Here is a 15,181-nt window from a genome sequence, read left to right as displayed (position 1 = left end):
AGTCGCCACGTGCCCCGAAAGTAGTAATAGTGAATACAGTCAAATTCGCCTGGAAGTATTGGCGGATAAAAAGAGGATTTTCGATACATCGAGCTCATCCCAGCTCTAGTATTGGTGCCCAGGAAACCCCGAGGTGGAAAGGAGGCTCTCCAGGAAAACGCCCTGGTATTTTGAAGGAGTGCAAGGCGCCGGTGGAATTCCACGTGTTCGCCAGAGTGAAGTCCCATCGTGAGTACGAGTTACCCCCCTCATTTTCCCTCTTGTCCCCACAATATTACCCTTCATACCCCCCAACGGTGAGCCTACATTCTTTTGTTTCTTCCCCATTTAGTTATTCTTCTTATATTTAGTTGCATTCCCTCGACACGACTAGCTTCTCCCCTTTTTCTGCATTAGAGTCACTCCCCTTTTTACGTGTACAAAAGTTGCCTGGCCTTACCCATAACCCTAGATCCAAGTAAAAGGCATTTCAAACGTCTTACGACGATCTAATCTGTAAATTACTAGAAATATAGATATTTAGTTAATTTTATCCCTCATTTGTCCTCATTATTTAATTGCCCTAAATCCCCCTTTTAGGAAATAATATTAATTAAATATTGAACGGTCACAATACAAATCCATGCGTAGAAAATATTGACTGATATGCTTCATGTATACACGGTGTTCATTTCTTATTTGAGATCAGAAATCCGCTTTTGCAATACGTGTCCATTTTCTTACCAATCGTTCATGAAGATGCCCCCTCATAGTGCCCATGTTTTTAACGATGCCATCTGTCGGAGATTTTACTGAAGCTTATTCTCATTCGTGTTTTGAATTCGACTTGTAGACATACAATTCGTCTTCTATTCTCATTCGATTTTTTCATTCAAGATCTCATTCGAGATTTTTGATGCTCTTCTTTACATGTAAGGATATGGGAAATGAAAAAATAAATCAACGCCACCTGCGCACTCCGGTTTCTGGTAGTCGGAGAAGCATTAGACTTTCCGTGAGTTAATTATTGCCAGTTATTGACATCCTCCAGGGCTCGTCATCGAAAAACCACTGAATCCAGCAGTATTCAGGAAACTTTCAACTGAATATTACTCAGAGTCAATTTACTAATGGGATATAAATGTGGCAGTGTTGCTCCCATTCTTTCATGATTAATAAGGAAAATCGATCAAAAATTATGTTCCAACTGCTGCCGATTCTTCATAGCTCAATTGAATATGTTTTTAATTGAGCAATTATAATTTGGTAAAAATTATACAAATTGTTATGCACTGCGGTCGTCTGGTAAAAACTCGTAGATCCAGTGATTAACAATAAGAATACACAACAAATGAATGTTGAGCAATCGGTATTGATACTAAATCTACAAACAACGAAATAGATGATAATGTAATACGATTACCGAAGCGAATCCCCTTATCAGTGTTATTGACGCGCCACCGAATTGCGTCAGCATAAATTCAATACTGAATATTATCATTCGAATGAAACTCCGAAGCCAACTCGTGTCGACCGCATCTACCGGTCAACAGTGAAAGTGTTGCTCAACTCATTCCAAATTACAGGTGTTTAGTTTGTCGAAGAAGTTTCCAATATTCCGGGGGAATTCGGTCGATCGCAGTTATAATAACGGCAGTAATACAACATTTTGGATGGATCATGGTTTGTGCTGGGCGATTTTCTTTCTTAATTAAATTGGTAAGATATTCAACTCATTACTCATTTTTACCAATAATGCATGGAAAATATGAAAATTGCAAGTGCTTCTCCTAAAAATTCATTCTGGATGAAAGTGATAAGATTTGGATCCAAATATATATCTGACATTATCTGTTGATAGAGACCACAGTCGAGATTATTTTGCGCCTCTACCACGAGGCATGGCACCATAATTCCTTTCAGACTGTCTGATATTGGTGAAGGGATTCGCGAAGTTACGCTGAAAGAATGGTAAAAAAAAAGAACAACTCTAAGCATTCAATAGTGAAGTGCTATTTTGCGAGTATCTTTGAAAATATGAGTCTTCGGAAACTTAATCACGGTATCCTTTATATAGAGTTTTACGAAGTATAAGAAGACCGAATTTTTCGACATCTCAGAATATTCTCAGAAAATAATTCAGACTATTTCTTTCTTCAGAATCTCGACCAATAGAATCGTTGCATTGGGGAAAGTAACATGGTATCATTTCGATAATTTTTGGTTATACCCAGTTACCCATGGCGAGTAAGAAAGTATTTGCAAACAATTCTTTTCGTCGAAATTTTGAAGAAGGAAATAGCCCGCCGAGTACCACTCGAGCTTCAAAATGAATCAAGTATTTCCCTCAAGCTTCCCTGTATAGAAACGAGCGTATCAAATTTTGCAGGTTGAACAATCCAGAGGGCTTGCGCGAAGGATTTTTTATGCAAAACTTGACATTCTCATTTATTTGCAATGAAGCTATCGGGAAATACCCAATCATTTTGAAGCTCTCGTAGTATTATAACTGATAATTCTTCAAATATCTCCAAAACACGTTCACGAAAGAAACCTTGAAAGTTTTTTACGGAGAATTTTCTGAAAATTATCTCGAAAGAATGGGCTTAGGTATTTGTCTCAAAGCGGACCAGTTTTCTACATACTCTCAAAACACTATAAAATTAACATGTTTGAACTTGGACTATATTCGCATAGAATGACAAATGTTTATTGACAAACTCTTGAATTTTAGGTTCGTTAAACCCGGTGACAAAGTCGCTCAGTTTAATGAAATCTGTGAGGTGCAAAGTGACAAGGCTTCTGTAACAATAACGAGTAGATACGATGGCCATGTAACAAAACTTCATTACAAAGTTAATGAGGTTGCACTCGTAGGTGATGCGCTGGTGGACATCGAGCTTGAAGATGGTGATGCCAAAGTCGTTAAAGAAGACTTTGAAGCCAGTGAAGTACCTTTCCAACTTCATAACGAAATCGTGGGGGATTATTATGATAAAAATGGCAGGGTTTTAACGACGCCGGCCGTTAGGAGAATTGCGGCAGAAAATAATGTGAAATTGAAGAAGGTTCCTGCTACTGGAAAGGCGGGAAGAGTTCTCAAAGAAGACATTCTCGCATTCTTAGAAAAACAAAAAGGAAACCATAGTACAAAGTCAATTGATGCTGTTCAAGTATTTGAAAGAAACGACAAAAACGAAAATATTGCAAGGAATGATGTGGAAGTTGTTACGCTGAAGGGATATCAAAGACACATGTGGAAGACTATGACACAATCTCTTGTGAGTAATTTTGATTGAATTTTCCGTGAAATTTTATCAATTGAATATTGTAATACGGCATTAAAATAAATCACTACCTCGCCGATTCAGTTTCCGAACAATATCGCGAAATCCCAGAGCAATTGGTTCCTCCCCAGCGGAATTCTTAGGGAGTATCCGGTACTCAAATTTCAAAGAATTTCTAACCGTTTGAGCATCAAATGGTAACGATGTCAATTGTTAGTCAGAGAAAAATCTAAATTGTAAACGATTACGAAAACATCTCCGTTAGATGTATGGTGAAAAAGTGGCTAATCGAGATTTTTGTTCCTGCATGTGGAGTGAGATGAAAGATATGGGTTTTTAACAGGAGGGTGATTTTTGATTAATTTATGTTTGTCGATTAATAACATAATAACAAAGCGTCGGAGAGAAAAATTTTATAAGACTCTTCGTCTCTATATAACTCCTCAAAATATCCTCGAAATATGTGCCTTGAGTCTTTGTATATGAACTTATATTTTTAAACAAAATAAGAAAAAAAAACAGTAGATTGTGCACCAAGAGAGAAAAACAGGACATTTTAACGCGCCAGTTTTTATGTTCTGTTATTTTTCCTCGGTACACATACTCTTTTTAGTCATAACTGCACGGTTTAGTTCGATTTTTCTTCGTAAATGCAGGGAAGAAGGTGGGTTATGTCATTCGGAGGATCGTCAAAAACAACAGAAATCCGAGGAATGGAAGAAGCCACTTTCCTCCCATCATTTGGGGAGGAAAATCGAACTTTCCATGCAGATATGACGAAATAGTATATTGTGCTTCAAGGGCGGAAAGTGAAGACTTTCCGCCCGAGGGCCACATGCGACTTTTTAACACGCCTGCAAAGGAAAGTTCGTATTTTTCTTTTCGATCAGCGGGAGGAAAGTATGAACTTTCCGTACAGGGGTGTGAAAAAAAAATTCCTATCTGCTTTCTACAACTACTTTTTCCGAAAACGGACGTTGAAGTAGAATTGACTGATTTCGTGCAATTAAGTTTCTAGTAAAATGATTGCGATATTTCATTCTTCATATTTGTTTTTCCATTTCAGAGCATTCCACATTTTGCTTACTCCGATGAGTGTGACATAACAAAACTTTTAGATCTACGAAATGACGTGAAAGATTTCTTAAAATCAGAGGGTATATCACTAACACTCATGCCATTCTTCGTAAAAGCAGCGTCAAAAGCTCTGGAGAAATATCCACAATTAAATGCGTGGTTGGATGAAGACAACCAAAGCTTAAAAGTATTCAGACGTCACAATATTAGTTTTGCTATGGCCACACCTGAGGGCCTGGTGGTGCCAAATATCAAGAACGTTCAGGAGCTTTCCATCACCGAAATCGCCAAGGAATTGAATAGACTTCAGGAGCTGGGGAAAAAAGCTTCATTACCTCTTTCTGATCTGCATCAAGGGACTTTTTCACTTTCTAACATAGGAGTTGTAAGTCTGAATACTAAAACGCATTGTCTTTCAATGATAATTCGGGAATGTACCAGTAGAATCAGTAAAGGGGAAGCTCACCCCAATGTAAAAACTTTTCGAGAATGGCTACAGTAGTGGCCATGCGGGTAGTGTGCGCCTCTGGCGGTGGTCCAGGCTAAGCAGCGTTTAATCTGCTTAGCAGAAATGCCTCCAAGTGAACGATTCAATTTTTTTAATAGAAAACTGAACTTGGGAAAAATCTCCATCTTATAAATTTTTATGACTTCCAATATAATGTGATCACCGATTTTTATTCCGCTATTATGAACAATGTGAGAGAAGATACAGTCGAAATTTATACGTCAATCTGAACTTCGGATTGTATATAAGAAACATCATGGTTTTGTATAAATATACACTTATAGAATAAACTATTATATGGCTGGATATGGTCGGACGATAGCCTCTAAAAAAAAGAAGGAAAAATGGACAGAAAAATACTATCGACTATTTCGATTTCAATTTATTTGCCCAATGGAATGGAAAAATTCAACTAGACGAATCTCCAATAGGGACACCATTTCAAAATGAGACAAAATTCACATTGATAAATAAATTTTTTAACGCATCTCCTCTTATATCTTTCACAACTAAGAAGCAAAAATTGAGGAGCATATGACATCAACAGTCAAAGCAATTTATACGGGGACATTATAGTACATTCTGTCATAAGGCCGTGAAGCGTGGTCTAACATACGAGTGTGAAGTTTGCCCTACGAGCCGAAGGCGAGTAATACTATTTTTTATCACGGACATGCCAAATGCGAAGTTTCCCCCACAGGCAGCACGTAGGCGCGGTGGCGGACGTGGAGGCGCAGGGTGGCGGGGGTCCAGAGGGGCGAAGCCCTCCCACTGAAGAAAGTCCAATAATCGAAAGAAAATATAGTTTAGTTATTTTTGCTGATAAATTAGCAATATGCTTTCGAATGATTATTTTGCACATTATTTCCCTCTATCATATATAATTCATTGTTTATTCCATTTTATTGAATTGAATAAGATTTCCTTTTACCTAATTTTGTCAGATTTTCAACTTAGTTGAATGTTATCAGTATCATTATTTTTATTATCCCTTTTCTTCTATACAACGGATTGCCTGTTTTACAGTTCTATCTCTCCTCTCAGCCCTTCGATAAAATGTGAATAGAAAAAAAATTTTCTATTTACACATACTTGAATGAATTTGGAACATTACATTTGAAGAAACCATCAAAAAAACTCGCTTTCAGGGCAAATCACGAAAAATTCGAAATTTTCAACAATCATCACAAAAATCAAATCAACCAATATAGCTATCGTAATCGTCTTCTAACTTCCACATAATCGCGTTAAAAAAAATAGTTTAAGCATGATTAAATTCATTTGGAGCATGATATTCAAAGATATCCCCGGAATTTTTATTTTCAAAAAGTTCAGTTTTTCAAAATTTTCGAATAAATCAAAATAACAATTATTGTTATCACCTTTATCTTCGAACTTTTTCAAAAGGACATACAAACAAATTTTTCAAGCAATCATTCAATCAATTCCGAACATTTTGATTTAGTTATCGTGAAACAACCGATTTTCGAAGACTACTTTAACACCGCCACAATATTATCTTGGCAGAATAACCAAGAACACACGATGAATGACACTTCATGTCTAACATATGTAGTACATTACACATCTTATGAAAATACATGGATTTATTTTCGAATCATGAACTTAAACAATTAGGTAATACTGCAGGCTCATTTTACGCATCTTGATTGAAACATTCGATGCATCTACCGAATTACGTTGCACATAATTTATGAACATATGTTCAATCAGACATTCTCTAAATGCACTTTCACGAAAAATACATTGTACACTTCGAATTCCCCATTTTGGTCATATGAGGGTTATATGAGGGTCATGGGGGGATTGGGGTATGGGGGACATGGGCTTTATGGAGAAATTATATGTGGATCATATAGACGCCATAAATTAGGCCTATAAAGGTCTTATGGATGTCACGAGTGGTGATATACAGTTATATAGGGCTCATAGCGGTTAATAGAGGTGACATGGGAATCGTTAGGGATATAGGGGATCATATGGAGGTCATATAGAGGTTTTCTGGACATAACAAAGGAGCATAACTGCGCACTCTAATTTTGAGAGTGCGAAGAGGGTGAAATTTGGGGTCGAAAGTTCCTGTTCCACTTTGTTGTGCGACGCACCCCTGCCGAGTTTTTCAACATTGAAGTTGACCAATCACAGCGTTGCTCCGCCCACTGGACCAATGGTTCTCAACTCAATCGTTTTTGAATGAGAAAAATGGTGATTATGAAATTTTCTCTTAGGGTNCAGATGTCCAGGTAGAGGTCCGGATTAAGTTTGAGTGCTAGGAATTCTTCCAGGTGAGGGGAAAATTCCCGGAAGAGTTCCAGCTTCAGGTCCAGGACTGTGAAGGGTCCCAAGGAGAGGTCAGGTTCAGGTACTGTTCCAGGTAGAGGTCCGAGTTCTGGAACTTTTCCGGATAGAGGTGCCGGTTTGGAAACTGTTCTAAGTGGAGGCGCAGATTCGAGAACTGTTCTGGGTGCACCTCCAGCTCCGGGAATGGTTCCGGGTGAACGTCCACGTCTGGACATTGTTCCAGATGGACGTCCATGTCTAGGAACTGTTCCAGGTGAAGGTGTCCCCAAACCCCGATATTGTTTTGACACTAGGCCGTGAAGATATTTCCTGGCGAATATGACGTTATAGGACAAGCCGAAGGTTAGTTCTGTAATCATATGAGATAGAAAAGTTCTTCACGGCCCTATATCGAGTAATATTTTTTATCCTTGGACCGAAAATCGCGGTTTATGGGGCCTAATGACAAAAAACTTTTCTGGCGAATATGAGTTGCAATGATATGATGACCTGGAAAAGTTTCTTTCGGCCTAATGACTGAAAATACACGGATAAAGTATACTATTTCGCCCATGTGGCGAACGATATTTTCTTGTCATTCTGACCGTAAAGCGCACTTAATGGATGCTACGCGTCCGAAAATCACTGCCTAAGGCCGTTATGATAAAAGGTATTATTCGATACACAACCTAAAAAAATTTTCCTAGTTCACATAATGTCAACCCTCGCCGTCGGTTCGGGCTGCAACCTCATATTTGCCAGAAAAGTTTTTTCTACGCATTTTGATGAAAACCGCCATTTTACAGACCGTTGTTTGAGAGGAAAAATCGTGTTTTACAGTGTGGTACCGCCCCTATCCTTCCCCGACCAATGAGAGCACAATACGTCGTTGAACAGTTCATAATAGTACATTAGAGTACAAGGGCACAAATTTCATTTTCAACGAATGTGTAGTTTACAGGCCGAGCCGAAGGCGAGGTCCGTACATACATTCGTTGAAAACGAAATTTATTACCGAGTGCTCTATAATATTTTATGTCAAGTCGTGCAGAAGTCGAGTTTTGAGCAAGCTGGGCGAAGCGTAGCGTGGGATAAACTCGACTTATTGCACGGCGCGACATAAAATTTATTTTACGAACCGTTCAGCTACAACTGTATGGATGAGGTATTATGCTCCTATTGGTCAACACTGATGTCAAGCGTCCAAGCCGCTAGGGGTAAACAGCGCCCCCTTACTATCGTATTGGTGACGAAAACCTCTCAATCGCTAGTCAGCTGACCAAGCATCACTTCTGTGGTTACGTTCATCGAATATCGAAAATAAAAGTAATTTTTCCATCATAAAAAATCGAGGACATTGCTGGATAATTCCTAAGTGTAATAATAATTTCCACTGTTTGGTACTAAGATGTGAAGTTGATATAAAGATTCCAAAAAGTTTATTTTCCATTAAATAGGATAATGGAAGTGAAAACAAGGTCAAATATTTTCTTAAGTGAAAACATAACTTAAATCTCCAAAACACTATTGAAACAAGTGAGAAGTATTTTTTTCTAATATAGGGGAGAGTGACGCAAAATGAAACAGTGGGGCAAAATGAGACATGGGGCAAAATGGAACAGTCAACAAATGACTGTATGACGCAATTCAAGCAAAAATGTTCTTTTATTAAATATATTTTTCGTCTACTTTTTTTTATTCTTGGGAGTACCTTTTTCTTCTTTCGGTGTTTATTTCTTCAGTGACTTTGTCCCCCTGGACCTCCTCCCGCGCCGACACTCCATCACCCTCGGCTTTGCCTCGGTTTTCAACCTTCGCACTCGTTCAAACAACGTTTTGCGTCATTGTGACGAAAATATACAATTTTAAATGACAGTGATGGCGGCTTCCATCAGAATGTGAAAAAAAATAACTTTTGCCACTCGGACGTGATGCACCAGATTACGGTCGAATGAAAAATTGCTAGCAGGTGGCTGCTAGTGACTTTCCGTTCGACCGTAACCTGGTGTATTACGTCCTCCTGACGAAAATAGCTATTTTAGGCGTTATGTCAAAATGAACTATTTCGGCCTTTTGACGACAATAGTCGGTAAGAGTGCCCGGCGCGTATCTGGGAGACCCGGGTTCGATTCCCGGCTGGGTGAAACGGAAATTTTTTCTCTCTAAATTCCAATTCTCTTAGAATTCTTTAATGCCTAAAGGAAGTTATTCTCTTAGAATTTTTTTTTTAAGAGAATTCGAATTAAGAGAGAAAAAAATTTCCGCATCACCCAACCGAGAATCGAACCCGGGTCTCCCAGATACGCGCCGGGCACTCTTACCGACTAAGCTACCGGGAACCATAGCAATTCACTCTCAAATTCACCTCAAACACCGCCTTACCTCCTTTAGGCATTAAAGAATTCTAAGAGAATTAGAATTTAGAGGGAAAAAATTTTCGCTTCACTCAGCCGGGAAGCGGTTTGTTTACTTGTAAACAAACAGCAGCAATGACAGAAAACATGATTCAAATGAAAAATGTTCCGTTTATCAAACTAAACATGAATGCTCTTATGCATTTTTCTCTACTCTTATTATGTCCGATGATATTGAGGGACTAATGAATCGTCCATTTTAATAACACGGGCCAAGGGGTAAAATGTGACATTCGGATATCTCACAAAATAATCCAACCAGGAAAAAAATCCATGTATTGAAATATGTTTTGTTGGACAAGGAGAAAATTTGTCATTTGAACTATTTTTTTCTACTGATCACTTTTTTGCATCGTATGTTTGTATAACGACCTTCAAATTTGGATTCTACGCACAAAAAAAAATACCAAGTCAACCGGTAACCCTCAAAATGGATAGCAAATGGTACCTAGCATGTGGTCTGTGGGGCGAACCTCGCAATCATTTTCGGATCCTGAGATATTTTTTAAAAACTCATCCAGAGGGAATTGCGTTAGCTCATTCTTTCACTCTTTTACTGAATTCATGTTACAAACTCCACTAATGTTTTATTGAATTTTTTTCAAGGTCGGTGGAACATACACAAAACCTGTGATTCTTCCCCCACAAATTGTGATTGGAGCCTTCGGAAAAGTGCAAAAAGTTCCTCGTTTTGACTTCGAGGGGAACACAATAACTGCAAATATTATTTTTGTCAGTTGGGCGGCGGATCACCGAGTCGTTGATGGTGTTACAATGGCCCAATTCTCAAATCTGTGGAAGCACTATGTGGAAAATCCCTCCCACCTTCTTGTTTAAAAATCAAAATTTTCCAATGAAAAGTAACAATTTTTACCTCCAAAAATGTCGAAACAAGCGGACAACGGCATTTTGTTTCCGAATGAAAGGCTTGTATTTGAGCGATTTTTCGATTTTCTAATTTTGATGGCAAATGGTCATGGTAATGTTATGAAACGTGGGAAAATTATGTTTTTAGGGTCATGACTGTATATATGTGTGTAACAACTTGGGTTTTTTGTGATCCATTTTTAGAAAATTCAACATAAATACGGTGAAATTTAGCCATAAAAGTCTGAAATTTCGGCTCACGGTACCCTAGTAGAAATCAAATGTCCGAGCACCGTCGCCTGGATTTTCCAGAGGCGACTATCGCATAGCATACGTGTGACTAATGGCGGAACATCCCCGCTAGCGCACCCAATATGTGAGACCCAATGTCCGGGCGTGCGCGCCCACTGAATGTCGCCCTGCCGACCAGAATTTCTACTAGGATAGCTATGATTAAGCTTAACTTGGGTGCGCTGTTTCAGCCCCATTAGTCCAGTAGTTCCTGAGACTTCTTTAATTTTCGTTTTTCCTCAATATCTCAAAACCTAATCCAGCGATTTCAATTTTTCTTTCACAATACTCGTCTCGATGGCCTCTATCTAGATCAATAAATATATATATACCCATTCACACAAAATTCGCAGATATTGCTGTTTTTCTGTTTTTTCATGAAAATTCTTGTTTACACGATAATTTAATAAAAATGGAGATAGCGAGTAGAAATTTTGTATGCTTCTAGCTTTTATAACATAAAAGGTTGATATTATGGATGGGCGCAATCGGCCGAGCGGTTCTTGAGATATTCAACCTTTTGTGTCAAAATATTTCTTCAAATATCCTACTACTGGACGGATTTCAATCTTTTTTCAAAATACTTGTCTCGGTGGCCACTATCTAGATCATAGATGTTTTCGTTCCTTACAATTTTTCATTCTTGTACGCACGATATTTGGAGAAAAATGAAAATAGTAAATTGAAATTTGTTGTGATTATATTAGGTGTACAAATTGATAAGGTGTTTTTTTTTCATCAAAATCAGAGTTTATTATAAAAAAATAAAAAGACATTTAACGGTCAAAATATTCCTCATTATTATCGATGACTTTACTCCACCTCACTGGCAACTGACGAATTCCTTCGCGCAAGAAACTTGGCGATTTTGACTCAATAAATTCATCGATGCTTTTTTGGATCTCGTCGATTGTTTTGAAGTGCTCATCAGCTAGGTGGTGTTGAAGAGACCGAAATAGGTGGTAGCCAGATGGGGCGAGATCAGGCGAGTAAGCCACGTGAGGGAGAACCTCCCATTATAATTGGCAGATAGTATCCTTCGTCGCTTTGGCGATATGCGGTCGAGCGTTGTCATTCTATAGAATCACTTGTCTACTTCCGCTGCCAGTATATGGCCTCTTTTGCTCTAATGCATCGTTCAAATGAATGAGCTGTTGTTGATAACCCTTCGCAGTAATAGTTTGGGCAGGTTTAAGTAGCTCATAATATGTCACACCCTTCATATCCCACCAGATACTCAGTATTACTTTTCTCGCGTAGACATTGGGTTTCGGAGTCGACGTCGATGGTGCGCCGGGAGTTATCCACGATTTTTTGCATTTAGGGTTGTCTTATAACACCCACTCTTCTTCGCCCGTAATGATTTTGTATAAGAAATCTTTTTTTTTAAATCGAGTGAACAGAGATAGCGCCGTCTCCAGTCGTCGCTCCTTATTTTCGGGGCTCAGATCATGAGAAACCCATCTATCTTCCTTTTGAATTTTGCCAAGTTGATGTAGGCGATGAGAAATGCATCGTTGAGTCACTTCGAGTTGTAGTGCAAGCTCTGTTTGGCTTTCAGCAGAATTTTCAGCCAAGAGTTGTTCGAGTTCTTCATCGCTGAATTTTTGCGGTTGACCCGGCCGTTCTCGATCCGAAAGGTCGAAATCTCCGTCTCTAAACCTCTGGTACCACTTTTTACACGTTTTATGTGTTTCAGCGTTATTTCCAAGAGCAATACAAATCATTTAAGTAGCCTCGACAGTATTTTTCTTTAATTGAAATGCAAAAAGAATGCAGTGCCTCAAATGTTGCTTATCGACAGACATCGTGTTTACTACTATTTTTTAAAGTTATGTAAGAAGTATTTACTGCTTCGGTAATTGAACACTACCAACATACAAAATATTGAAATATTAAGTTTTTGAACAAATTATAAACCGCGAAATATAGGGGCACCTTATTAATTGCTACACTTAATATCTCTCACACTCCAATGGAATGAGCATATAAAGACACAGATGAGCAAAACCTATGTCTCGCTATGGGTATGGAGAAGAGTCATGGGCACAAATTGGGGCTTCAGTCCTAAAATCAGCGTGTGGCTGCACAAAATGGTTCTGCTGCCGCGGCTCACGTATGCCGTTCTGGTCTGGTGGCCCCGGGCGGAGAAGGTGGAGATAAGGAACCGGCTAAAGGCCCTCCAGGGTAACTTCCTGAGGGCGGCGACCGGGGCCATGATGAGACGGCTTTTCATGTTAACCTCTTTTAACAATCGAAGCAATTATGAAATGTAAAATTTTGAAAACCCTCACCTGGCGCGACCTTGGGTCAGAGGTCGCCGGGGCTCGGTTAATAATTTGTTGAACTGTTGGGCGCCAGTTGATTTACACAAACCAACAAAGAACGATCAAATGAAAATAATAGGTTCGATTGGAAGACCCTTGGAGTGATGATCGGCGAGAGGAGAGACAGCAGAAATAGTTTATTACTTACGAATGATGCGACAGCTCGGGAATCGACTCTCTGCGGTAATCTCCAACGGTGTATATTGTACTAATTGATCGAGGTCACTCAAATAATAACGATACAGAACATACAATGAAACAACATTTAATATTCAAATAAATGAAAATATAGCAGAGATTGCTAGACAACGGTAATTGAATAATGGTGCGTAATAGTCGAATATACAGCGTGACAACTCGTGGTAACGCGCAAGCGAGAGTGCCCTTCGACTTGTTGCTTCCCGTCGGGCTCTGGTCCGATCGATATTTTAGGCGCACGCGCCGTCTAATTTGCTTCGCTCTGGCACTCGAGTAGGCGCGTAGAAATACGATTTAAATAAATTTCTTACGATAATTTAATGGTTTTAACTGATCGGTACTTAAACTATTTTAATTAGGAGATTCCCGAGGTGTCAGATCGGACTCTACGCCGGGGAAATACTATCTTTTCACATTCTTCCCCTTCGAACCCTGGCGTATAGTAGCGAGATGACAACTGTCGCTCTTTTGATCGACCTGTTTTGGTAAAGAAAGATTATTTTGAAAATTCAACAAAGTGAAATTAATGTGAGCAATAAACGATCTCTGCTGAGTGAGGTAAAGAAATGTTTGATATGTTAATGAATTGAAATGATCCTTGATCGAATTAACGTAATAATAATAAAGAGGAATAATAATGAAAACAATGTTGTTGATCGTTGGGCTCCTCGGCTGGATGTCGTTGCTCGGATGATCGAGGACATTCTACTTCTGGTATTTGGTTGAGTTGATAGCCGAGAAGATCGTCCCATCTGGAAACTCAGGTCTTTCTTCCATTATACGATCGAGTTTCTCGTCTGCTTCAGGCGTGAAAAGTGCTTGGAAGGCGAGCTGACGTCTTTCTTCTGTCAATTTCATTGCTCTGGCTGCCAGTAGAATCTGAAGGTCTTTTACACCATGGAGAGCCTTCTCACGGACCAGACATGCTCTTACGCGGTTCTCGTAGTCCTTGGGATCATCAAATTTGGTGATGCCTTTCCTTCTCAAGCTTGATCCTGCCGCTCCCACCATGTAGCGATGGTCCTCAGGGATCAAGTGCTCTGGCCAGGTGGCGTAGGTGAGTCGGAGATACTTTCGATGTTCCTTGTGGCGAATGTTGCACTCAGGACATTCTGGGCAGTATAGTTCTAGGGGTCGTGAGCACCCTGAGCATTTATCCAGTGCGTGTTCATGCTCAACTCCGTGTGGGAAAGGGCAGTCTGCTTCATCAAATCCGTCTGCTCCACAAATCTTGCAGAACCCTGGACGGAATGGGATGCTGCAGTCCTTGAATTGGTGAGCGGCTGATCTGCAATTGACGCATCCACGATGGTACTGCTTCTGGCACTGGGTGACGTATGTTTGGGTACCCACATCAACGCTCTGCGGTTTGTCCTTCAGCATTTTCTGCAGTAATCCTTTTGCCCGTTTTGTGATCAAATCCTTGAGTAATAGTAGGCTGATGATTCTCGCATCAACCATATATAAAGGCTGCTGTTTGCCTGGGGCGTTGATCAAGTTCGACTCCCAGCTCTTGGAGGGTTTCGGCGAAGGAAGGCATTCCTTTAATTGGGGCTGGTTTAATAGTGATCGATGGAGCCAGCTGAGTCTGGATCGTTGACTTTAGTCAATACTACGCCAGTTACTTTATCTGTCTTCACTGCGTGTTTGAGAATAGCAAGGCGTTGTCTTCGATCATTTTTTTGTTCGATCTCTTTTGCTGTAATGATCGGAGTGTGTTTCTGTCGGGTGGACTGTAAGTCTGGATATTTCAAGTTCCTTATCTCTGTGAGGAGCTGTTCAATTTCGGCTCCTTTTGAACTTGTTCCAGGAGTCGTTTCAGTCAGAATCATTTCCGCTGACGTATATGAGTCAACAGAAACCTCACTGGAGTTCTCACCTGAGGTCTGGGAAGGGCTGGATGCTTCTGATGAAGAGTCAGGTTTGACTGGG

At 39.6% G+C, this 15,181-nt stretch overlaps 1 protein-coding gene across 1 annotated transcript; it reads left to right on the top strand.

Annotated features, from left to right (window-relative positions):
* Positions 1-200: 200 nt before the first annotated feature.
* LOC107044525 (lipoamide acyltransferase component of branched-chain alpha-keto acid dehydrogenase complex, mitochondrial) lies at positions 201-10,996 on the top strand. The gene is made up of 6 exons (XM_015266438.1): positions 201-228; positions 1,566-1,698; positions 1,841-1,950; positions 2,714-3,260; positions 4,333-4,728; positions 10,173-10,996. The coding sequence occupies exons 2-6, from the start codon at positions 1,660-1,662 to the stop codon at positions 10,401-10,403; spliced, it is 1,323 nt and encodes a 440-aa protein (XP_015121924.1). The 5' UTR covers positions 201-228; positions 1,566-1,659; the 3' UTR covers positions 10,404-10,996.
* Positions 10,997-15,181: the final 4,185 nt, after the last annotated feature.

The sequence above is a fragment of the Diachasma alloeum genome, unplaced genomic scaffold, assembly GCF_001412515.2.
Source record: "Diachasma alloeum isolate Michigan unplaced genomic scaffold, Dall2.0 Dall_scaffold_00754, whole genome shotgun sequence".
Taxonomy (NCBI): Eukaryota; Metazoa; Arthropoda; class Insecta; order Hymenoptera; family Braconidae; genus Diachasma; species Diachasma alloeum.
The sequence above is the reverse complement of the archived record's forward strand: the minus strand, read 5'-3'. Positions and strand labels throughout refer to the sequence as shown.

Coding starts and splice junctions, on each gene's coding strand:
- LOC107044525 (XM_015266438.1), top strand. CDS start 1,660: ATGGTTTGTGCTGGGCGATTTTCTTTCTTAATTAAATTG. Junction 1,699..1,840: donor TTTCTTTCTTAATTAAATTG/GTAAGATATTCA, acceptor ATCTGTTGATAG/AGACCACAGTCGAGATTATT. Junction 4,729..10,172: donor CACTTTCTAACATAGGAGTT/GTAAGTCTGAAT, acceptor ATTTTTTTCAAG/GTCGGTGGAACATACACAAA.